Here is a 25,667-nt window from a genome sequence, read left to right on the forward strand (position 1 = left end):
TCTTGTTAGAGGAAGCATTTAGACTCAACTTCAATTAGGTCAGAGCTTCTGGAGCCAGGTTGCGGGGCTGGGGCAGGCTCCTTTACAAAGCCTGTGCGTTCTGTCCCTGGCGGGGTGGGCAGGGGGCAGCCCTGAAGGACAAGCATGCTGTGGTCCCACCTGGCCTTGCTCGTTCTCCCAACCTTTCTGAGCTGAGCTGGGCAAGGTCACCCTCCGAGAATGAGATGGAGATTGAGCAAAGTGAAGTGCCTCCCCAGGTCACGCACAGGGAGGCCCGGCCTCACGCCCGCTCCTGGGACAGCAGGGCCAGGCACCGTCTCCGATGCCGCGGCTGCCCACGGGACTTCTCAGAGGTTCTGTGAGGGCGGCTGGCCCAGAAGAACCACCACGACTAGCCAATCCCAGTGCCCACATTCTAGCCTCAGGGATTTGCTCCTTTAGTTCAAGGTTTTACTCCTTGCTTTAAACGCTATTATCCCCAGAAAGAGACACACTGAGTTAGGTGTTCTCAGTGTGATCACACTGTTACATGGTGCATGTGTGTGCGTGTGTGTGTGCACGCGCGCACGAGCGTGTGCTGGGGTTTGGAGGGAGGGGAGGGTACAAAAGTTGAAGAGGGCAAAATGGGGTCAGCTGAAGCAGCCAGACCTGAGGGACGAAATGAAGGAATCACTATGGAAGAGACAGGCTGGGGCCCGGTCCTCAGCCAGGTGCTGAGGACCAGCAAGTCCGGGCCTGCATCACAGCAACCCAGGTACTGCCATTTACCCAAGGCCTCACAGAGGCACCAAAGACAAGAGTGCGCAGCCGTCCTCAGGAACAGAAGTGCAGGGGGGTGATGGGGAGGGCTTTCCATCTTAAACTTGCTAGATAATTACCATGAACAGCCTCTAACTGCTTGTGGTTGATGACTCACTGAACATTCTGAGGCCATGAGGTTACTGGGAAAGAGGGTAACAAGGGTACCTTCGTGCTGAAGCTGAAGCTCCAACACTTTGGCTACCTGATGCGAAAAGCTGACTCTCTGGAAAAGACCCTGATGCTAGAAGGCAGGAGGAAAAGGGGACGACAGAGGATGAGATGGTTGGATGGCATCACTGACTCAATGGACGTGACCAAGCCCCGGGAGACGGTGAAGGACAGGGAAGCCTGGCGTGCTGCAAAGTCCGTAGGGTCACAAAGAGTCGGACACGACTGAGCGACTGAACGACAAATGGGGGCAGGCAGACCTGGCTGCTCTAGGCGCCCACCCTCTCTTCACGTGCGCTCGGCCCGCCTGCAGGTGTCCTGGTGGTCTGGGTGCCGCGGGGGACCTGTTCTCACACAAGCCATGAGGAGCTGCTCCGGGAAGACCGTTGAGTGCCTTTAACGGCCCAGACCTGGAGACTCGGCTTACCAGGACCTCCACGTGCAAGAGGATGTCAGCCCTCCACCCTACATGGGCGACGGGGGTGGTCGGCTTGCACATGGGCAGGGCCTCTGTCGTGGCACCTCTGACGCCCTGCACGAAGCCCAACGCTAAGAGGAGCCGGCACTCAGGAGGCCTTGCCCAGAGTGAACCACACGGGCCCCCGTGACGACAGCAGAGCCAGCTCGGGCCTGAGGACACGGACGCTCAGCGGCTTCTGACAGAGGCTGGAGGGAACTTGTGGAAGACAGAACCCCCAACCCTTACGAAGGGGACTCTGCTGGTTAGGACGCACCGTCCACCGGGTCTGAACCACCACGCTCTGCCCCTTGTGACGTCAGCCTAAAAGGTCGGCGGAGGGCCAGCTCCACCCGTTCAGTGGCTGCCGACGGTGCCCCTGTTGACCAACCCGCCCACGCCCTTTCCGAGGCTGCGGGCCATGGTCTGTTCCACGTGGCGTCTGGGAAGACAGCCTGGAGGCGGCGGTGGTTACCTTGGCGTACTCGAACATGCGCAGTTCCGTGTACATGTCGAGCGCGAGGTTCTCGTGCCCACTCTTCTTGTACAGTTTGGCGGCCTCGTGGAACTTCCCCTGGTAGGAAAACACATCTGCCAGAAACAGGTCATTGTTGGTCTCTCCCCGCTTCTTCCGCTCCTGGAAAAATTAGAAGCACAGGAAATGGTCTCCGCAGCCGTGGTAGGAAGCGCCCTTCGCAAAGGTCCGCCGTGGCTATTTCAGGTTAAGCCCCTGGGCCTTCCTACTGGAACCTACGCTTGGCTCCTGGGCTGCTGTGTCTCTCACCTCGGTTTCTGGTGGGAATGCCTGACAACAAAAGCAGATTTTTTTTTCTTTTTCACCAGATGAGGGAAGATCAAAAGAGATGCAAACTTGTTTAGTGGAAACTCCTCACAGTGGCTTCCTTACATATCCTTCCAAGGAAGCGACTACATGGTTAGGATGGGGTGTGCTGCCCACTCCTGGGGACCCCCAAGCTCCAAGAACTCCCAAACCCCCAGGCCTGGCTTGGCTGGGTTGTGACTCATGATCACGGTGGACAGGGAGAGAGTATTTTAGCATTTCCTCCTGAGAAAAAGAGCAACAGCAGAGGATAGCGAGTCTCATGTTCCTTCCACTGAAGAGAAGGTGAGCGACACTGTGTGCCGAGCATCCGCCAGGCGCCGGGTGCCCCTCAGCCAGGGTCACAATGCCGGGAGCCCAGCCTCGGGAGAGGGGCGGGTGGGATCACACGGGGCTGGGGTTGGACTGCGTCTGACTCCAGATGCTCTTTGCCCTACATAATCCTGCCTGTGGAAACCAGTGACCGTCCCCAAGGACACACCTGTTGAGTGCCTGCTCCACGCTGCACGCGTGATCGACGTGTACATGATCACACGCACGCAGAGGCGCAGCAGCGCCGAGGCTGACAGCAAGCGGGACCCTCCTCCCGCCGTGGCAGGGAACAGCCATTAGTCTGCAGCTCAAGCTACCTGTAAACACTCAGTGGCTCCCATATCTCATCCCCGGCAGTTTCCCTTTGCTTGGTTTCTAGCAAGTGCACCGCAGAGGAGGAACACGCGACACCGAATCAAACTCCTAGACAAGCTGGTGAAAGTTACAACAGCTGGAGGCAACAAGCTTCCCCACTGACAGAAAAGAATTTATAAAAACCAAAAGGAAAACAGACCCACACTATACATAGTTTACGCTAGTCAGCCAAATAAGCTGACTCCTAATTGCAGGAAATAAATTAAAATCTAAGTGAGATAAAGAAATAGGTTTTGCGGGGTGTGGAATTTAGGCCAAATCCGTTGCAGGCCCCAGAACCTCACTAGGATCAGAGCAAACGATTCCATGGGCTTAGCAAGTAAGAATCGCGCAGACAGACTCTCTCTCTCCAGCCTGCTCTCAGCCCAGCGGCAGCTCACTGACCCAAGAGGCGCCTGGTAAGGAACCCAGGTTCTCTGGAATAATGGTGAATGCCTAGAAGGAAGCCACTGAGGCCTCCGAGCAAGCGAAATGGATCCTCGCTCAAAGGCCCTTTACTCTTTTTCCAGAGATAGTTCTTTCAAGGTTACTCCGCCTGGCTCAGAACACGTCGGAAGACACTGCACGTGCGATCTCAGGAAGACATGATAAACAGCCAGAGTCGGTCCTCATAGAGGCCAGTGACTTTTGCATAGAGAAAAAATTACACACCGTGGCCTCGTCTTAAGATTCCTAGATCCAGACTGGTTGACCTACAAACACGGCCCCTGCTAGTCATAAGCAGTCCTGGCCGCTGTGGGTAGATGACTCTGAATACTCCCCGCCCCGTGCAGGTAAGGACACAGAAGATGTGCTGGGGAGGGCGGGGCTGTGCAGGGCGAGCTCCGGGAGCAGCTTGTTAGAAGGCGACACGGCCCCGACTAGGGACCGCAGGGGCCTAGAAGACAGAACTGGCTTGAATTCCAACCCGGCCTTCTGCCTTGGGGATGCAGACACAGCTTCTCTGAGCCTTAGTTTTATTTCTCAAATAGGGATACGAAGAGCAGCTGCCTCACGAAGCTGTTGTGAGGCTGTAAAATCGTGTACACGTGGCTCATGCGTGCGGCCCGGAGCAGGCACTCGACAAATGGCAACGATTACCAGGCCGGGCCGGCTGTGAGCTCCCGCAGGCCTCTTCCACGCGGCTCTCTGCCCATGGGGCTCAGCATGCGGCCTGGCCCGCGACAGGTGTTTAGGATGCTGAACTGAGCCAGAGGGACAAGACATTTGCTGGTTTCCTCGCAACTTCCATATGTGAATTCAAATGTATCTCACATTCCCAGAGCCTCACAATAAATCTGTTCTGAAGGAGAAATACGTACACCTTTTCACAGACAGACAGCATGAAGAGACACGGGGATAGAGAACAGTTTCCCATCCCCCAGCAAACAGTGAAGGCGGAACCAGCCTCTTGGGGCTCCCACCAGTCCCGGGGGGCCGATGAAGAGGGCAGGCTACGGGGAGGGCTCAGTGTTCTGAGGGTGCAGTGCCCCCTCCCCAGGGCCCGACCCAGGGGGTGGGTGCAGACCACGTGCATTTGGGAGACGCTGCCTCCACGGGCATGCTGTGCAGCCCTAGAGAGGGTGGTGACGAGCTAGCAGGCACTGTGAGCATGGAATCTGGCTCCCAAGAACCTGTTTAATCAACTCTGCGAGGTTGGTCTCATCCCATTGTTTAGCCCTCCCAGCAACCCTGCGAGGTCGGTCTCGTCCCATTTCCCAGACAAGAAGCCAGATCTCTGACAGACGAGGCACCCACTGGGCTCGCCCAGCTCCCAGGGGACAGTCCGGACTCCTGGCTCCCACGCGCCGGCCCCCTCTGCGGGCGCCCTGCCCTCTCCCGGACACCTGTGGGCTCCTGCCACGTGGCCTCCAGGCGCCCGCCTGGAAACCACCGACGGAGAGTGTGCGCTGCCCCGAGAAGGAAGAACACCTCATCCTTTACCTCAATGCTGTTGATGAGCTCTAAATACCGGAGGTCTTGTACTCTGGTGAAGGCCTACAGGGGAAGAAGAAATGAAAGAAAATCAGCTGCCTTCTGGGCTTCAAAAGTGGGTGATTGGCTGGGGGCGGGAAGTCGAGCTTTAGAAAGTGAGCCAGGAAGGGGGTGGCGAGGGGGGGCAGGGAGAAATGAGCACTGATTAATCACCATGCATTGGGAGGGCTCTGCCACTCATGGAGGCGGAGCTTTCTCCCTGGATTAGTGCGCACAAAGGACGCATCGCTCGCTCTGGGACCAGGTCAACAAAACCCGACGGTGCAGTCGGCGGTGGGCTGGCTTGCGTATTCTCTATGCACCAGGGAGGGCCAGGCCCACGAAGCCTCCAAGGCAGCGGCATCAGAGGGGGAGTGGGGGCAGGGACCGACCGAGGAGATCCCACACGTCCACCCTAGTGACCGGGGCTGAGCGCGGGAGACAGCCATGCCTTCCGCAGGGCACACACAGGGCGGCACTGAGGGAGGGGATGGGGCAGAGCTGGGGAGGAACAGACATGGCTTCTGGAAGGAAGAGGGAGGCAGGCAATGAATCACTCCTTGTCCCTGGAAGCAAACTCTTACATAAACCTGACCAGTGCAGCTTGCCATGGACTCACTGTAAAGCCAGAGATTTCAACCCATGGGCTACTAGAACATTCGAGGCAGCCTTCTGCAGGAGAACGGCTGTTTGCTAAGCCTCTTTTGCAGCTTTCAGATCCTGCAAGAACTGCAATGGAGCACAGCCCGCCCGTCAGGAGGCTCTTCATGGGCCTTTGCTGCCAGCGTCCTCCCAGGCGTGCTCCTCTGCACCGTCCCATGGGAAACGGGCAGACACGCACCCGCAGGAGGCAGCAGAGCCTGCAGCCTTAGAACAACCACCCCCGCCAACTGCTCTCTCTGCTTAGCTGCATGACACCCTCCATCCTAAAAGGCCGGGGAAGTGGACAGGTCATCCGGCCTCCAGCTGCCTCACAGATAACCACAGAGTGACTTCATCTTTCATCCTGCAGGGCCAGGCGTCCTGTCAGGGGCTGGAGACCCAGAGACCGCTACGACCTGGCTTTTGTTCCCTCCTGCAATTCAGGGGCCCGTATTCTAAAAGGTGAGGCAGGCAGGTGAAAGAGACCCCGAACCCTCCCTGAGCCAAGAGCTGTACAGCTGTAAACTGAACGCCCTGGAGAATGAAGACTCACTAACTAGCAATGGACAGTGGCGGAAGGCAGGACTCAGCAAAGCGCTGAAGGGCAAGAAGCTAACAGAGGGCACCCCTAGAGAGGGGTCCCCTGAAGGAGTCAGGCAGGCATCATCACGTGAGCAAAGGGGTGGACGGCCCAAAGCACCCATCTCCACGCAGGAGGTCTGACAAGCCACCTTTGAGACCGGGCTTCCTGGAAGCAACGTGACAGGGACATCTGGCCGAGAGGCAGAGAGGAAAGAAGGAGCCTTCGGGGTCTCAGTCCTGGCTGGGGCCCCTGAACCTGCCCTGGCTCCACCTCCAGGCTGCCAACAGCTTTCTCCAGACGGGGGCAAGGTAGCAGGTCCCCTCTGTGGGCCTTCTAGGTCTGCTTGGCTAGGATTCCAGGACTTGCCACCGTGAGAAACCTGTCTCCGAGTTCTTTCATCCCTGACACATCCTGCAGAGTCAGGGGTGCCCTGGTCGGAGTGGTCAGAGTCACAAGGCCCCAGGATAACCTCAAGCAGGGGGAGGTGTGGGAACGGAGTTCTGCTCAGGCCGCCGCCGTCTGGCAGGCAAGGCAGCTCTCCTGCGCCACCTAGTGGAGGCGCTGGCCTATCACAGGGACCCACCCGGTGCCCTGCGGTGCCTGGGAGACTGCAAAGCAGCAAATCGCAGCTAGGCGGTTCGGAATCTGGCTAAAATGATCAAGTTCTAGTCTAAACTAGGTCAAAATTCTGTGGGCTTCTCACAATAAACAACCTCTATTCTCAGGGAGGGTTTGGGGGATACAGGTCGGTGGGGGGAGGAATTTCAGGTTAGTTTTTGTCCAATCATATCTGCTGCGCTCCTAACGGTCTGAGGTACCATGCTAAGTGGGCTTCCCACGTGGCTCAGGGGTAAAGAACCCACCTGCCAATGCAGGAGATGTGGGTTCAAGGGGCTTCGATCCTTGGGTCAGGAAGATCCCTTGGAGAAGAAAATGGCAGCAAACTCCAGTATTCTTGCCTGGAGAATTCCCAGACAGAGGAACCTAGCAGGCTACATTCCATTGGGTCGCAAAGAGTCGGACACGACTGAGCGACTGGACAACAACAATTGTGCTGGGCAGTGTTGGCTGAGTCTGGGAAGAAACTGATGCCTAGTTCCTGGGCATAAGGAACTGACGATCTCTGAAAGACTTCTCACTGCAATCCAGGCTAAAAACAAACAAAACACCATCTAGGACTCCTGTGTCATCCTTCACCCCTCCTGGCATTTCTAGGGGGCGGCAGGGGGCGGGGGGTATGTGGTGGTGGTGGAAACCCCTCCACGGACTTGCCTTCTTTCCCCTCTGAATTCTCAAGAATCCACAACAGCCCTCCCTCCTCTGTTACCACTTTTCAGACACTTACTAGATCTAAGACCGATACAGATAAGTACTACATCATGATAATCTTACTTGTTTTAATCACAGCCAGCGTTTGGCCAACCACTGGCAGTTTTAGAACCCCTTCTACAATGCGGGGGTGAAGCCTAAGGACACCAGGTCATGCAGGCATGTCAGCTGGTGGTTGTTCCTCCCGTCCCTGCTGACGGAGTGGGAGGACGAGGCTCCCTGGGGTCTGCCAGCCCGTACGGGCACAACTGTGCCCAGCCAGGCTGCCCAGTCCCCAGCCAGCCTGTGAGGGCACCGCAGCACCCAGCCAGCCTGCCCAGTCCCGGCCCAGTCTCCGTTCACTCTCTTTCCAGGCGCAGCAGCCTCAGCCTAGCACAGGGCGGACACCACCCCCTTCTGCAGCCCCCTGCCCGCCAGCTGGGGGTACGGGCTAACTGAGGATCTAGTCCAAGAACTGTGGGGAAAAAAAGGGGAGGGGGAAGCGGGGGAGACATGACTGGAAGCCACTCATTCCCCCGCCTCAGGTTCCAGATGAAAACCCACCTCAGAGACATGGCTGGACTTTTCCTACCGTGTGGTAAGGGGGCAAATGTCTTCAAGCATTTCTGGAGTTTTAACAGACTCAGCCAGGCAACACCGCCATGAACAGAGGCCATGAATCCGGCTGTGAAGGTGTGTGTGGAGTGGCACTGGGTCAGAATCAGAGAACCCAACCATTTCGTCCAATGGACCTAGCGGAGCGCCGAGAAGAACAGCGCCATGTAATAAACTGCCTAATACCGGCAGATGCTCGCACCGATGATAAAAGCCACCACTGACTGAGTGCCGACGAGGGGCACGCTTTAGCCGGGCGCTGGGCGCGGATGAGAGCTAACAAGGCTGATGGCAGACTCTAGAGGATGCCCCTTCTGTGCGGCGGGCCTTACACGCAGCAGGTCCCTGCAAGTCTGTGAGAAGGGGCCCCATGGTCACCCAGCTCTTACGCGTGAGCAGGCTCGGCAAGGCTATGAGCGGCTGAGGCTCGCCGTCAGAAGGCAGCTGAGCTGGGGCCCCGGCACAAGCCAGTCTGAGCCCAGAGCCCAAGAGGGCAGGCTTCGGCCTCTGCTAGGGAGCCCGCGAGGACAAGCACCCCGGCTCGCGCGGACGGGCGCTCACCTTCTTTGCTGTCTCAAACTCCAGTCCTTCCAGGGCCTCCATGGCCAGCTCACGCCAGTCGGTGTCGGTCACGCCCAGGCAGGCGATCTGGTAGGCTTCTCGGAACATCTTCCTGTCCAGGTACTGGTACATCGGGGCAGACTGGAGGGGTTCGGCAGCAGGAGAGAAGACTGCTCTCAGAGCAATGCACAGAGTCAGGCGCACGAAGCCTGAGCCCGCAGAGCCGGGCCACAAGGACCCCCAGCACCCAGCTCAGGCCTCCCCGAGCCCCGCTGACGGCCTTCCATCGGCCACTCCGTTCACAGCCACTGAAGCATCGTGTTCACAGCACACGCCTCCACTCACCTCCCCGCCACCCCCACGGGCTGTGCCCACCTCCAGGGCTGGGGGGAGAGGGGGGGCCTCATTACAAGATGTCACCCTCACCTGGAGTGCCCTTGCCCCCCTCGTTCTTTGCAAAGTTACCCAAGTCACTTTGTTAATCACTCAGTCATGTCCAGCTCTGCTGTGAGCCCATGGACTGTAGCTCACCAGGCTCCTCTGTCCATGGAGTTTCCCAGTCAAGAATACTGGAGTGGGTTGCCATTCCCTTCTCCAGGGGATCTTCCTGATCCAGGGATCCAACCAGGGTCTCCAGCAGTGCTGGCAGATTCTTTACCATCTGAGCCACCAGGGAAGCTCAAGTCACTTCACAGGCCCTGTTAAAATGTCACTTCTCCCTTCCCTCAAGGGAAGGAGTCTGCCCCTTGTCCCGACCTCAGGTTCTATTTTAATTATAAGCCTGCCCCCTCAAGGCCTGCACAACCCGAGGGTGGCAGCTGGGTTGTACTGATCTCCCCCGGCAGGCCCTCAGTCTCCACCTAATGCCTGTTCATCCTGCTGAAGGAATGAACGACGTTACCAAGAGGAAGAGGCCTGGGATGGCCTCTTGTGGAGAGGGCCAAGAAACCTGCGGATCCCAAGAAAGGCTGCCCTCTCCTCGTCCCTGGCGCTGGGACCCTTTCTCCCATCACTCGCCTGAGACGCCTCGCCCTGATACCTGTGAATGCTTCCTCTTAACTTCTCTTTTTAGGTTTCCGAAGTGCTTTTGGAGTCCCACCGCCCTGGGTGGTAGGTGTTGTTGACTCAGTCGTGTCCAACTCTTTGCGACCCCACGGACTGCAGCACGCCAGGCTTCCCTGTCCCTCACCATCTCCCGGAGCTTGCGCAGACTCATGTCCATTGAATCAGTGGTGCCATCCAACCATCTCATCCTCTGTTGCCCCCTTCTCCTCCTGCCTTCAGTCTTTCCCAGCTTCAGACTGTTTTCCAATGAGTCGGCTGTTCACATCAGGTGGCCAAAGAAGTGGAGCTTCAGCGTCAGTCCTTCCAATGAATATTCAAGATTGATTTCTTTAGGATTGACTGGTTGGATCTCCTTGCTGTCCAAGGGACTGTCAAGAATCTTCTCCACAGTTCAAAAGCATCAGTTCTTCAGCGCTCAGGTGTCATTATCCCCCGACTACTGCCCAGGGACTGAGACTCGAGTGACCTGTTAAGGGCCCAGAAGTGGAACGCAGAAGCCCTGGGGCTGGGCCGGGGGTAAGCGGACCAGGTTCCGTGCCCCTCTCTGCTTCGTGTGTGTGTGTGTGTGTGTGTGTGTGTGTGTGTGTGTCCTGCAGAGGAAAACAAGGGTGAACTGGCCCGTGGTGGTTTCCACAGCAAAAGGCCAGCAAGTGGGGCTGAGGCACTACCTCTGCCTGGGCCTCCTGGGCAGGGGACATCAATCAGCCAGCACTTCTGTGCTAATTGTTCCCAAATGTGGAGCTGGAAGTGCTGTTTTCTCCATTCAGGGCCTTTATCTTTGAAATTTCCTGTCCTGTTTTTTTAGCTTCAGATTGAAGGAAACTAACAGCAAGATTGCTGCTGAAGGCTCACCTTTTCCGCCCGGCCTCCCCGCCCAGCTCTCCTCCCTTCGAGGCGGGCAGCAGGGTGTGAAACCGGGAGCGGTCGGGCTAGAATCCTGGCCTGGTGAGCCCACATCCTCGCTGAGGGATTTGGGGTCAACGGATCAGCTTCTGTTGCCATGCCCTGCCCAGCCCACTGGCAACCAGTGCTTTGAAAACGGAAAGGTGCCGGGAGAAAGTGAGCCTGCTCCCTCCCACGCTGCACTTCTCAGCACAGAACACATTTGCGGCTCCTCTCCATCTTCCCAAGCCTTTCTGGGCTCAGATGAAGTGTCACCACCTCACAGAAGCCTCCGCACACTCCCCGAGAACAAGGAGCTCTCCTTTCTAAGCTCCTCTGGTAGACCACCTTTGTTCCAAGTTAGTTGTTTTGTAGTGTTTGCTATTTAAAGATCGAGAAGAAGAATAATAGGAATTGGGCCAGACAAAATCTGAAAGATGGATGCATTGAGCTCCACTGCACGGAGGGCAAGGGGCTGCTCCAGGCCGTGGCTGGTTAGGGGGCAGGGTCAGAACTCAAAGCTAGTTGTCTCCCCTCAAGGGGCCCCCAGGTGGAGCCCCATGAGGGTGGGACGGGATATGGATGACCAACTGAGCACGGAAGCCACGGTTAAGACACAGGCTGGCCTGGGAGGCGCCATCTGAGAACAGGAGCTTTAAAAGTATTCAAACCGAACAAATGCCCTCTGAGCTCTGAGCAGTCTCACTGTCGCATTCCAAGCATGAAGTCACAACCGCCCCAAGGAGCCGGACCCATCTGGGGCTCGCCGCTCTACTTGGCAGCCCTGACGAACCCGTTCTTGCACAAGATGATGTCAATTTCGAAAGGAAACCAGAAATCCCCAGAGCGGGCCTGCTGCTTTCTCCCTCGCCTCTGGGCCAAAACCACAAGCCGGCTGGAGGCAGGGGTGACAGATAAATCGCCTTTGTCTTGGGGCTGCCTCTCCTGACCCCTGGCAGCTCCGAGCTGCTGCATCAGCAGGACAGCCCTGGTGCGGCCCTGGGGGCCCTGGCTCCTGAATCTGCAGGGCTTGGCAGAGGCGCCCAGGGCCGCCCCTCCAGCTCCTCTGGGCCGGCCACAATCAGGGAGCAACAAACTGTTATCTTCGAGGTCAGGGCAGCAGTGCTAGAGGAAAACTCGAGCTCAACGAGGCCTGTCTGCTCGATGGAGGAAGGCTGAGTTTCTAGCGGCTGTGGGGCCAGGGCGCGGGCTGGGGAGCAGAGAGGGCTGCGGGGAAAAGGTCCTGCGGGGGGAGGGGTTCTCGCCCCTCCTTCTGCCCCGATTCCACCCATCTCTCCCCTCCTTTCTGTGGCTTTCTTCTTTTCCTCAGATCTGAATTCCACTACCATGTACTGAATAATTGCTCTGTGTCAGGCTCTATTCATTCCCGAAGCAGTCAGTAACAAGGGTGTCATCGTCAGTTTAGAGCGAGAAGCAGGCCCCAGCCCCGCCCTGTACAAGAAGCCAAGGGACTTCCCCAGTGGCCCAATGGCTGAGACGCCGTGTTTCCAGGGCAGGGGGTGTGAGTCTGATCCCTGGCTGGTGGGACTAGGATGTCACATGCCACCTGGCACAGCAAAAGAAAAAAGAGCCAAAGCAGAGAGCGTGAGTGAAGGTGGGGTGTCTGGAGGGGGCGCCGACTGACAGAGCCCAGCGAAGGGCGATCTGGAGACATGTCTACAAATCCTCCACGTGGCCATGACCTTTGACCCAGCAATTTTCACTCTGGGGAAAGTATACCACAGAGCTATATTGGGACTGGTGCAAAGACCTGGCTGGGAAGATGCCCACCACCTACAGGAGCAAAGAAGCTGTAAACGGCATGACTGTCCAACTGGCTGAGTGTGTTGTGGACATCGTGTGATGGGACAGAAAGCAGTCATCAGAACAAGGAGGCAGGGCTTCCCTGCTGGATTGGTGGTGAAGAATCCGCCTGCCAACGCAGGAGACACGGGCTCGATCCCTGACCTGGGAAGACCCCCACGTGCCAGGCCCCTCTAACGCCTGTCTGTGCTCTAGAGCCCAGGAGCCACAGCGCCTGGGCCCGGGCCCCGCAACAAGAGGAGCCCCCAGAATGAGAAGCCCACGCACTGCCAACTAGAGAGCGGCCCCTGCTCTCCGCAACTCGAGAAGAGCCTGCGCGGCGGCGGCAAGGGCCCAGCACAGACGAAAAAAATTAAGTAAATCAAATTATAAAGTAAAAACCAATGGGGCTGCGGGAAGCCAGTGTGGTTAGGGTCCTCGTGGGCTGGAGGTGCTGGTGCAGCGCAGCTACCCAGGTGATAGATTTTGTACTATGGTTCTGCAAACTGCTACCAGCGAGGTCGCCTCGGCAAGTGGTTACAAAGGATCTCTGTCTGATTTCCTCCGATTACATGTGACTCTACAATCATCTCAGTATTCTAAATGCTAGAGAAGCACATTTACTCATGTGGAGCCACGTTTCCAATAGATTGCTGGGTGGAAAAGCCCAATTGCTAGGTGACGGCCAATAACGCCTACAAAGTGATGGGTCTGCAAACATGTAAAATCAGGTTAACTAGAAGACAGAGGTGAGGGGAGGTGATGAAAAGTCTCTCTCATTTAAAATCCGCATTCAGTGAAAATATGGTAAAGCTGAGATTTCATCTCCAGGAGCAAACAGTATTCACAGCATGGTTGCACTTTTGTTTCAAAATGTTTACATAAAGTCATAAACTCAGAAGAGTGTACTATGCATCTATTATATAGACATATAGGAATGGTCTAGGGGCATACATTCTACAAGATTTAAGATGACTCTGGGGAGGGGGCGTCCCTGGTGGCTCAGTAGTAAAAAATCTGCCTGCCAATACAGGAGACATGGGTTCAATCCCTGGTCCAGGAAGATCCCAGATGCTGAGAAGCAACTAAGCCTCTGAACCCCAACTACTGAGCTTGTGCTCTAGAGCCTGGAAGCCACAGCACGGAAGCCCACGTTCTGGAACTAGAGAAGCCCCCGTGCCTCAGTTAGAGAGCAGCCCTCGCTCACCGCAGCTAGAGAGGTGCTCACGCAGCAGTGAAGGCCCAGAACAGCCAAAAGTGAATAAATAAATAAAAGAGTGATTCCCAGGAATTCCCTGGAAGTCCAGTGATTAGAGGGTTTCCCTGGTGGCTCAGCTGGTAAGGGATCCACTTGCAATGCAGGAGATCCTGGTTCAATCCCTGGGTTGCGAAGATATCTTGAAGAAGGGTTAGGCTATCCACTCCAGTATTCTTGGGCTTCCCTGGCGGCTCAGACAGTAAACAATCCTTCTGTAATGCGGGAGACCTGGGTTAAATCCCCTGGGTTGGGAAGATCCCCTGGAGGAGGGCATGTCAACCCACTCCAATATTCTGGCCTGGAGAATCCCATGGACAGAGGAGCCTGGTGGGCTACAGTCCACAGGGTCGCAGAAAGTCGGACATGACTGAGCAACCAAGCACAGCACAGCAGTGATTAGGAGTCAGCGCTTTCACTGCCGGAGCCCAGGTTCGATCCCTGGCTGGGGAACTAAGATCTCACAAGCTGTATGCATGGCTCTCAGGGAAATATGCTGTCTGCTGCCAAGCGACCTTCCATACCTTCTCTGTCCCTTCCAGGAGAGGGCAATCAGAAAGACATGGAGGCTCAGGGAGGCTGAGCTGCTTGCCCAAAGACACCCAGAGGTTGCAAAGCGTGGAGACGGGGCTCAGGTTCAGGTCCAGAGTGCCTCCCGCCTGACCTCACTGCCACGCCTGTCTCTCCACCCTGTCTCCTCTACACTCCCTCCCTGGCTGCCCCCGGGCTCCTAGGACCTGTCCTGGCTGGGGGCAGACAGGGTGCCGGATCACCTGTGGCACCTCCACGGCCGACATGGAGAAGACGTGGAGGCAGAAGATCTTGGAGCCGTTGTAGCCGACCACGAAGCCCTGCAGCTTCTGCTGGTGCACCGGGAAGGTGCTGGCCTTGATGTTGAGGTAGCCGCCGCCCGAGAAGCAGAGCATGTCTTCACACTGGGTGTTCCAGGCCACACTGTTGGCGTTGGGCTCCTGTGGGCAACGGACGGTGAGGGGATGGCTCCACTCCTACACTCGGCCAGGAACTGGCTCCCAAAGGCCTGAATCACGCTAAGCTGCTAACATGGGTTGTAGGGAAGGTCAGGGAAGAAGGGATCAGACACAAAATGGACAGCACAGAGGAGAAGCAAGCTCCTCTCTACACTGCGTGTGCTGGAATTCTTCAGGTAAGCATCACTTCTGAAAAATTATCCCCAAAGATTAATCATTACATAGGAAGTGGGAAAATCAGCAAAGTGGGATCTAGTTCTATTAAAGAATGAATAAACAAAGCTAGTCACGGAAGAAGGTTTAAAGGGATAGATCCCAAACAATTACCACTGATTGTTTGGGGGTAGATGAGATTGTGGGTAATTTTTTATTTCCTATGTTTTTTTGTTTGCCTCAAATTTTCTTTTGGTCATGAATGTCTATTGTTTTTTATAATAAGAAAGAGAACAGTGAGTTATTTTAAAAGTAGAAAATAATACATTGTCTCTGTGCTGACAATCCACACATGTAAAATCCTTCAAGCTAAGTTTCAACAGTACATGAACAAAGAACTTTAAAATGTATGAGCTGGATTTGGAAGAGGCAGAGGAACCAAAGGTCAAATTGCCAACATCTGCTGGATCACAGAAAAAGCAGGGGAATTCCAGAAAAACATCTACTTCTGCCTCATGGACTACGCTAAAGCCTGTGGATCACAACAAACTGTAGAAAATTCTTAAAGAGACAGGAATACCAGACCACCTTACCTGTCCCCTGAGAAACCTGTATGCAGGTCAAGAAGCAACAGTTAGAACTGGACTTAGAATAACAGACTGGTTCATAATTGGGAAAGGAGTGTATCAAGGCTCTATATTGTCACTCTGCTTATTTAACTCATATGCAGAGTATATCATACAAAAGGCCAGGCTGGATGAAGCACAAGCTGGAATCAAAATTGCTGAGACAAATATCAACAACCTCAGATACACAGATGATACCACTCAAAAGGAAGAAAGTGAAGAGGAACTAAAGAGCCTTCTGATAAAGGTGAAAGAGGAGAGTGAAAAAGCCAGCTTAAAACTCAATATGCAAAAAACTAAGATCATGGCATCTGGTCCCATCACTTCATGGTAAATAGATGGGGAAACAATGGAAACAGTGAGAGATTTCACTTTCTTGGGCTCCAAAATCACTGCAAATGGTGACTGCAGCCATGAAATTAAACGGCACTGCTCCTTGGAAGAAAAGCTATGACAAACCTAGATAGTGTATTAAAAAGCAGAGACAGCACCTTGCCAAGAAAGGTCCATCTAGTCAAGGCTATGGTTTTCCCAGTAGTCGTGTATGGATGTGAGAGTTGGACCATAAAGAAGGCTGAGAGCCAAAGAATTGATGCTTTAGAACTGTGGTGCTGGAGAAGACTCTTGAGAGTCCCTTGGAAAGCAGGGAGATCCTACTAGTCAATACTAAAGGAAATTAACCCCAAATTATTCATTAGAAAGACTGAAGCTGAAGCTCCAATGCTTTGGCCACCTGATGCGAAGAGCCAACTCATTGCAAAAAGACCCTGAGGCTGGATAGATTGAGGGCAGGAGGAGAAGGGGTCGACAGAGGATGAGATGGTTGGATGGCATCACTGAATCAAAGGACCTGAGTTTGAGCAAATTCCAAGAGGTGGTGAAGGACAGGGAAGCCTGGTGTGCTGTAGTCCATGGGATCACAGACAGTTGGACATAACTTAGCAACTGAACAACAAAACTACAGTCACCCCAGGAGGCACCCATGCCCTTCACTTCTCCTCAAAGTTTTCTGCTCAGCTCTGGAGCCCCAGGGACCAGAAGATGTTCATCCCTTTCTGCCTAGAACCTGTTATAATGGCTGAGTCGTTGATAATGAACATGGATTACTTTCATAATGAGGAAAAAACAATGTAAGTGTTTTCTGTTTGCAGGCGGCCGGGGCAGCAGAGAGGAGAAAAAGATAGCTGGGAACGTCCGTGTCTCCTGGCAACTTGGAGAATTACCTCCCCTCTGCCTCCTGCAGAACCCTCAGCGGGGGCTGGGAAGAACACAGGCTCTTCCACTCCTGTTGAGGCTCAGCTGCAGACTCACAACTGGGGCCCTGCTAACGCAGTGACACCTGCAGCCGTGGGTGCTGAGTCTGGGGAGAAGAGAAGCAACACCGAGGGCCCTCGTTTGTGCCAGGCGCTAAGCCAGGTTCTACGGCACCTTGTTTAGCCCTGCAGCAATTCTGGGAGAAGGCAAGTACTACCTGCATTTTAGAGGTAAAGAGCAACTGAGGCTCAGAGAGGTTCACTGACTTGCTCGAGATCACACGGTAAGCGATGAAAGCAGGGGTGAAGGCAGGTCTGTCTGAAGATAAATCCTGTGCTCTTTCTTTCCTAGAAACCACTCTGGCTCCCAGTGATGAGGGTGAGTAGCTATAATGGAGTTGCTTCAGCCCAGCGATAGCCAGGCATCCCCTTCCCAATCCGAGGCAGCACTCCTCTGCCACATTAATGCCACTGCCGAGGACAGAGCGCCCTGATGAAGGGACCTCACTCTGCCCACCACACAGGGAAAGCCACAGCAGCTGAGGAAGCCAGTCAGGGGAGGGTTCAGCTCTGTGGGGAACTCGCTTCAGGCAAATGGCCTTGACCACTTACAAAGCCCCCAAGAGGCAAAGCGCAGCGCCCAGTCCAGCAGAAAGCCAGCCAGCACTGGGCACGGGGCCTGTGGGCCCTTTTCTCCGGCGACACTTCCTCCAGCCTAGGCATCGTGGAAGCAGTGCCTATCCCCTCAAACACTCCACATCTGCTGGCTCCGGGGCACCCCTGTGAAATGTCAGGGGGAGGGTTCCCCCTCCCCTCCCCTTTCAGCTGACAAAACTGGTCCTGTTCCCTGACTGTGTCTCAGGGCAATCACAGGCACAGGTGGGCCTCTGGTCTGTGAGAAGCAGACTTTTCCCAAGAATCATCTTCACGTTAACCCACGTACGGAGAGCGCACACGGGCCCCGCTGAGACTTATTATTACTCATTTACTGCTCACAGTGATCTTACAGAAAGGTATAACTTGTCCATCTTCCCAGTGTGGAAACCGAAGCCCACAAGGCTCAGCCAACTCCTGCGGCTCGTGTGCAAGGGGCACGCTGGGCCAGGGCTCTAAGACTCTGCGCTTCTGCACCTCCCTGCTCCCCCAGGGCCCCTCCTGCAGGGGCTGGGAAGTGTGGGGAGGGTCTCTAACCCAAGGGCCCTGTCCTGAGCGCCCGGGGTCACCTGGAAGAGCAGCTCCTTGGTGTGGATGTCGTACACCAGGCACATGTCGTTCTCGTCCACCACGGCCAACTTGTTGCGGGAGGCACTCATGTCCAGGCAGCGCACGGCGGTGGCCTGCTTCAGCAGGACAATGGCGAAGAGATTGTCCACGAAGATCTTGAGGATCTGGCAGGATTTCAGAAGGGAAAGCGGGAGTAACCACGGAACAGCGGCACGTTGCTGGAACCCCATGTGTTCTACAAGCACCACCAGCACTAACTTCACCAAAGGCTCTGTGCAGAGAGGAGGGAAGGGAGGGGGGTTTCCCACAGGGACCAGAAGTGGGCCCATCAGAGGGTGCCTACGTAACGGCAGCCCCCGAGACACGACCGACTCACTCGAAGGTCTGCTTGACCGGGGACGGTTAACAACATTGCCCAAAATGAAGGATTAGAAGACAGCATAGAGCGAGAGCTGAGTCACAAACTCATACAGGAAAAGGCTCCTGTAAACAGACAGACTTCTGGTGTAACCACGGCAAGAAGAGGATGATGGTGATGATGGCGAGGATGGGGAGGAGGATGGGGAGGATGGGATGATGGTGAGGAGGATGGGGAGGATGGGATGATGGTGAGAATGGTGAGGATGATGGGGAGGTGGTGAGGAGAATGGTGTGGATGGTCAGGATGATGGCGAGGATGGTGAGGATCATGGGGAGGAAGGGGAGGATGGTGAGGAGGATGGGGAGGATGATGGGGAGGATGGCAAGGAAGGTAAAGATGATGGGGAGGATGGTGAGGATGTTGGTGAGGAGGATGGGGAGGATGGTGAGGAGGATGGGGAGGATGGTGAGGAGGATGGGGAGGATGGTGAGGAGGATGGGGAGGATGGGGAGGAGGATGGGGAGGATGGGGAGGAGGATGGGGAGGATGGGGAGGAGGATGGAAACAGCTACCAGTTACTGACTGTGTTTGACAGTCTGGTGAAACATGTGGGACTCTCATTTGTAAACTCTGAGCCTCAGAGATTGAAGTGACTTGGTCAGGGTCACACAGCTCGTGAGCTGCTAAGCATGCACACGGCCCCAGGTTCACCTGCCCACAGAGCCCAAGGTCTCCAGTCTTGCACTGGAAGCGACAGCTGACGAGAGGAGAAGCCAGCTCTCCTTCACTGATGCTGACACTCTGCAGCCTCTGCTAATCTCATCCCCTATGACTTTCAGCCCCAGGAAAGGCCTAACAAGCCTCAGCCACAGCCATCTGCTAGACAGCTTGGCTCTCAGGCTTATGCAGTTATATTTTCCCTTTCAAATTTCCATGTAACCCACTTAGAACTTTCTTCTTTTGAGCAAAGAACACACACACAAATCTGTTCAACTTTCTGTAACCTAGATCTCCCACCTTCATTTGAACACAGGCCCCTTTTCCCTGAAGCGCCTGGTAGCAGCCTGGGGACAGCGCCCTCTGATGCAAGCCAGAACACCTTCCTCGGCCCATTCACTGCTCTAACAGGCACCTGGTGTAAGGCACGAGCTCCATCTCCCTCTGTGAAGACACTGAAACCGAATCTCCAACAGGTCTCCCACCTCCTGGGTGACCTTGAATCCACGAAGCCTCCATGGCAGCCCAGAGGCTGCAGAGCCAACTCTGCCAGAACGTGGCATGCTGAGTGGAAGCCACCACGGCTCTGGCTTGACGCTGGCCACATAAAACAGGATCCCGGGCTGCCCTCCACCGTGCCTGTGGGGCGAGGGGTGTGGGTGTGGCAGGGGAGCCCTTTGCTTGCCCCAGGAACCCACCTCGGGGTCACTAGTCTGGCTGCCTGTGTCTGCCTGCAGATTACTGGCCTAATGGGAGACGGGAGGGCGCACTCACCTGTCCATTCTTCAGGCCGACCAGCAGACCCTCCCTTCCTGGGGGGCCGCCGATCACCTTAATGTAGCGAATGAGAGACTCCATCTGCCACTCCCGCTCCTTCACGCCGCTGAAGGACAGGCACTGCAGCCGCCTCTCCTAGAAAACAAGCGCAGCTCCGGTGATCGCCAGCAGGACAGTCGTGCCTGGACGCCCAAGGAGGTCTGCCTGCGCCTACAGGGTGAAAACTACCTCCACACCCTGTTCCCACTGAACCCATCGAGACCCCGTGCCTGGCGGCTTCACACAAGCCTTCCCGTGGAGCCCGGCTCAGCCTCCATCTTCAACAGACCTCCAGGCAGCCACAGCCAGGGGCCGCACCCGGAAGGACATCTATAACCTGTGGTACCCCTACCCCTGGGCTTCCCAGGTGGCTCAATGGTAAAGAATCCAGCTGCAACACAACAGCACGAGTTCGATCCCTGGGTCCGGAAGATCCCCTGGAGGAGGGCACAACCACCCACTCCAGCATTCTTGCCTGGACGGTCCCATGGATAGAGGAGCCTGGAGGGCTACAGTCTGTGGGGCCACAGAGGCAGATGTGGCTTGGTGACTAAATGACAACAACCACCCCTAACCTGCCTTAATTGGAGATTTTTAGAGAGATTTTTAAAATAGTATCTTACATATGTGATTCCTACAGGATTTCTTCCATTTTATCAATTCCAACAGGCCTAGTTTTGCAAAACCAAATCCACCTCTACTTCCAGGAAACCAGCTGGGCTGGCCTCTTACAGTCTCCCCAAGCATTCCTGGCATCAACCTAGACAGCTTCTAGGAAGCTCTAAGTTGACAAATCTTTTTTTGTCAAAAAAATTCTCAGGAAGTAAAACTTCCTTTACTATTTTGAGTTGATATCATAATTTTTTTGTTGTTGTTTAACTGAAAGTGAGCATAAATTTCTGTGTGTACACATTTACCAAAACGACCTTGATCTTCATTTTGTGGGATATCAACGTATGCTTCAAGTCATTAAAATATATACAAGCCCAGTTCAACAAAGTGCTTTGTGCAATACAAAAATGAGTACTTCAGTTTTTTTGTTTTGGGCCTTGAGTCTTATAGGATCTTAGTTCCCCTCCCAGGGATTGAACCTGGGCCCTCAGCAGCGAGAGTGCAGAGTCCTAAGCACTGGACCAAGAGGGCTCAGTCCTTTCAGTTGTGTCTAACTCTTTGCAACCCTGTGGACTATAGCCTGCCAGGCTCCTCTGTCCATGGGATTCTCCAGAAAAGATTACTGGAGTGAGTTGCCATTTCCTTCACTAGGAGATCTTCCTGACCCAGGGATCGAGCCCATATCTCTTACGTGCGTCTCTTGCATGGGCAGGCGGGTTCTTTACCACTAGCGCCACCTGGGAAGACCAACAGGGTAGTTCCCGTATTCTCCAGTTTATAGCCCATGGCCTTCTGGTAGGGTCTAACCCCTCCATATGCCAATAAGCATGAAAGCAACGAACAGCCACTGAGCTTGATGGAAAGGGGCTTTCTTCCAGCAACCAGCTCTAGAGCCAGGAGGTGGGCACCCCGCTCCCAGGGGAAGGATGAAGCAGATGCAGCCCTCCCTCTGAGCCGCTGGCGCCCACCTGACAGAGGATGATGTGGTCGGCACACACCACCAGGAGGTTGCACTCGAACTTCCTGGCAATCTTCTCTTTCACCCGGTACCGCATGTCCAGCGAGTCCTCAGAGTACAGCTCGTAGATGAGGATCTTCTCGGGCAGTTGGATTGCTAATCGATTCTTGTAGATGGCAATTTTCTTGACAAGTTCTTTGCATTTAATTCGAACTGTGAAACGGGGAAAAAAAAAATCCAGCTCGAACAAGAGGCTATTAGGTAAGGGAGAAGGCAGAGAAATTAAAAGCCATCATTTACTTAATGCTAGTGGCAATTAAAGGAGACACATTCATCAAAAAACCTTTACAGAGTGTCTAATATGCAATCAACTCTGCTAAACACTGAGTCGCATACAAATCTTTGTGGCCCCGAGCTTACATCTGAGTGTGCAAAGTAGAAGTCTTTGTGCCACCGTTGCTTGCTGAAGATAAATCTCCTCTGAATGGCACTAATAGCCCCTGATGGTCATGAACAGGCCTGGGTAACTGCCCACAGCTCTGGACACTCGCCACCCAGCACTCTTGCCAACAGGGAGCCGAAGGCAGTTGCTGGCGCACACTAGGGTCTCACGCTCGTGCTACAGGTGGAGAAAGTCCCTCAGCAAGGACAGCGGGGAACTGCCTGACCCGCTGCACCCTCAGCATCGCAGCTGGAGTCTTCCCTCAGAGGTGCTCCCAGGTGGGGGACCAGAGGATGCCACCTGACTCTGCAAGACACCCCACACAGGCCCCTGCAATGCGCTGTGGCCAGGACACCTGCAAATGAATGCCCTTGAAATAAGCAGATTCTCAGCCCACTGAACCAGCACGGCCACTTGGGTGGACAGAGGAAGGGACTGGCTACCTGAGGCCTGGAAGCCTGGCCTTCTGACCAAGCCCGTGCAACCCACCACCTTCTTCTCTCTGGGGGAGCACCCACCAGGAGGTGAGTGGACAAGGAGCTGGGAGAGAAGCACCCCAGAAGGGACTGTGATCAGAGAGGACACATGTCCGCAGAGATCCGTGCAGGTCACCCAGCCCCTGGCTCTGACTTGTTACATGCTGTCCTCACTTAGCCAGGCAGACCATTTCCCCTTAGCATTACCTGCAAATTTTTGTTTTTGGAGAGACGGTTCATTGCTTCAAAGACATCAATATCCTCTCCACGCTCCTACCACACAAAAGAGCGAGACCCGGTGGTCCAGCATGTGTCCGGAACACCAAGGAGCAACACGCCCTACCGTCTCATTTGCCCTGTGAGCAGCGCTGTCGACCTGCCCCTCTCCCCGGCATCTGGTGGGCAGAGGGGCCGTGCCTGCCGCTCACCTTTCTGCTCAGTGATCAGGTGCTGTACGATGACGTCGGTCATGCTATCCCTGTAGGCGTAGCGGTCCTTGTAGAGCCCATGGACTGTGCTGAAAATCAGCTGGTAGAAGGAGATGGTGCCATCCTGGCAGCCCACCACCTGCAGAGAACGAGCCTATCAGTCCTCAGTCCTCTGTGGAGACAGACCTGCCTGTTAGGAACAAACGTCAGTGGTCTGACTGGCTAAACACGGCCGATGTTCACTGACTACTTGGGCAGTGGCCCAACCAACCAACTCCCCCTTCTTACCACGTAGTTGGAGTCGGGCTTCACTTTACACGTCCACACCCAGGAGGTCTGCTCCCCAACGGCCCCGAGCCGCACGCCATCCTTGGTGAAAAGGGACACTTGCTTGTCTGACCCCCCCAGCAAAATGTACTCCCCTTTAGTAAAGTAGCTGATGCAGCAGGGGTCAAAGTTCAGGGAGTGGTCCTTCCCGATCTGAAGAAAAAGAACACACCAAGGGAGATCCATGCTGAATTCATGATCATCGCAACACGATCAAGGGCTTTTCCCTCCATCCTTTACATGGAGAGCTGGCCAGCGTTCTCTCCCATGTGACAGATTCCATCATGAACACAGCCCAGCCCTCTAGAGCACCCCGTCCTCTCCACACGGACAAACCCCCAGGGTCTCCCCCCATCCCACCCAACAGCCCCAGGGCTGTGTCTTAGCTCCGCAGCCAATCCACACCCCAGATGGTCTTTCTCCCGTTAGGCCTCCCCCTCTATTCACAGCCCTTGCTAGGCTTTAGGATTTCCCTCAGTCCTGAGGGAAATTTCTTTTTCTTTCTGCTTTTCTTTTCCTTCCCTCCTTCTTTCCTTTTTTCTTGTACTTCACAAAACTAAGTCCATTCAATTTTTTAAAAATTGTTCTTATTCGGTAATTATACTCATCCTATTTTTCTTTAGATTCAGGTATTTCACACACCACACGATTCACCCATGTCAAGTGTATACTTCATTGGCTTTCAATGCGTCTGGAGTTGTACAACCATCATCACTAACGGCAACTTCCCAGAAAGAAACCCTGTACCTGTCAGCAGTCAATCCCCTTTCCCTTCTCTTTTCCTCCCCCGGCAGCCACTAATCTACTTCCTGTCTAGAGATTTGCCTGCTCTGGACATTTCATATAAACGGAAACACAGACCACGTGGCCTCTTGTGACCGGCTCACCCTTTTTCAGTAGCACCAGTACTTCACTCCTTTTCACTGCTGAATATTCCACTGTATGGATAGTCCCCATTTGATTTTTCCATGCATCAGTTGATAAACATTTCAGTTCTTCCTATTTCTGGCTATTATGAAAAATGCTGGATACGAACACTTGCACACCAATTTTTGTACAGATGTACGTTTTCATCTTTCTTAGACATGGATACCTAGTAGAGTTGCTGGGTCATATAGTAACTTCACATTTAACCTTTGATAACTACTTAAAAAGTGGCTGGGTATACCATTTTATATTCCTGTCAGTAGTATACAAGGGTTCCAATTTCTCCATCCTAGTGGGTGTGAAGTGGGTCTCCGTGTGAGTTTGATTTGCATTTTCCTGGTAGCTAATGATGTTCAACATCTTTTCATTTGCTTACTTGGCCACATGTATTTCTTGTTTGAAAAATTGTCCATTCAGATCCCTTTTCCATTTTTTAATTAAGTTGTCTCTTTATTATTGACTTGTAGGAGTTTTTTACTCCTTGGAACACAAGCTATGACAAACCTAGACAGCATATTAAAAAGCAGAGACATTACTTTGCCAACAAAGCTCCATCTAGTGAAAGCTATGGTTTTCCCAGGAGTCATGTATGGATGTGAGAGTTGGACCATAAAGAAAGCTGAGCACTGAAGAATCGATGCTTCGGAACTGTGATGTTGGAGAAGACTCTTGACAGTCCCCTGGACTGCAAGGAGATCCAACCAGTCCATCCTAAAGGAAAGCAGTCCTGAATATTCATTGGAAGGATGGATGATGAAGCTAAAACCCCAATACTTTGGCCACCTGATGCAAAGAACTGACTCATTTGAAAAGACCCTGATGCTGGGAAAGATGGAAGGCAGGAGGAGAAGAGGACGACAGAGGATGAGATGTTGGATGGTATCACTGACAATGGATATGAGTTTGAGCAAGCTCCAGGAGCTGGTAATGGACAGGGAAGCCTGGCGTGAAGCAGTCCATGGGGTCACAAAGAGTCAGACATGACTGAGCAACTGAACTGAACTGAAGAGTTTTTTCACATATTTCAGATGCAAGTCCCTTATCAGATAAATGCTTTGAAAAATTTCTCTCCCACTCTGTATGTTGTCTCTTCACTTTTGATGGTGCCCCCTCTACTTTTAGGATGAAGGTCAAGCTCCTGAGTTTAGTTCCCAAGATCCCAAGTCAAAATGAGTCTCTTACAGTTTCCTAAGCGGCCCATGCTCTTTCAAACCTCCATGCCATTCTCCACAGCACCCCAGCACTAGACAAGGATGTCCTTTCCCCCTTCTCCATCAGGTGTCATCTCTTCCAGGAAGCATCCTCACATCTCCCTGCCCACCCAAGGCCTGAAGGACTAGCCTAGCAGCTGCTTATAAACGTGGGGGTGAATAAAGCAAATACAGGAAGGGGTTCATGACTAGGACCAAGGCTTTACAGACCAAGCTGCATTTCAGTTCAACCATTTACTGGCGGTGCAGGACCCTGGGCATAATATTTATTCCACTCCCCTGAGACTTGTCGATTCATATCTAAAAAGCAGATCATCAGACTTTCCTGGCAGTCCAGCGGTTCAGACTCCGCACTTCCCCTGCAGAGGGCACAGATTTTATCCCTAGCAGAGGAAGTTCCGCATGCCCTCAGTGTGGCCCCAAAAATGTAAAAAGTTGACCAGCAGAGTACCTACTTCACAAAGTTTTGTAAGAATTAAAAGAGATAATGCATAGCACTCAGCACAGAACCTGGTGTCACAGTAAA

At 54.0% G+C, this 25,667-nt stretch overlaps 1 protein-coding gene across 2 annotated transcripts in view; it reads right to left on the bottom strand.

The window, feature by feature from the left end:
* The window catches only part of IFT122 (intraflagellar transport 122), a 65,543-nt gene that overhangs the window by 18,207 nt on the left and 21,669 nt on the right, over window positions 1-25,667 (bottom strand). For both annotated transcript variants that reach the window (XM_004018535.5, XM_004018536.5), the window contains 9 exons: window positions 22,965-23,156; window positions 22,677-22,815; window positions 21,341-21,543; window positions 19,719-19,856; window positions 17,866-18,030; window positions 14,395-14,592; window positions 8,617-8,757; window positions 4,878-4,931; window positions 1,902-2,063 (listed from right to left, as the gene is read on the bottom strand). In XM_004018535.5, the coding sequence (XP_004018584.3) occupies window positions 1,902-2,063; window positions 4,878-4,931; window positions 8,617-8,757; window positions 14,395-14,592; window positions 17,866-18,030; window positions 19,719-19,856; window positions 21,341-21,543; window positions 22,677-22,815; window positions 22,965-23,156 (1,392 nt within the window). The remainder of the gene's footprint in view (window positions 1-1,901; window positions 2,064-4,877; window positions 4,932-8,616; window positions 8,758-14,394; window positions 14,593-17,865; window positions 18,031-19,718; window positions 19,857-21,340; window positions 21,544-22,676; window positions 22,816-22,964; window positions 23,157-25,667) is intronic.

This window comes from Ovis aries, chromosome 19, assembly GCF_016772045.2.
Source record: "Ovis aries strain OAR_USU_Benz2616 breed Rambouillet chromosome 19, ARS-UI_Ramb_v3.0, whole genome shotgun sequence".
Classification (NCBI taxonomy): Eukaryota; Metazoa; Chordata; class Mammalia; order Artiodactyla; family Bovidae; genus Ovis; species Ovis aries.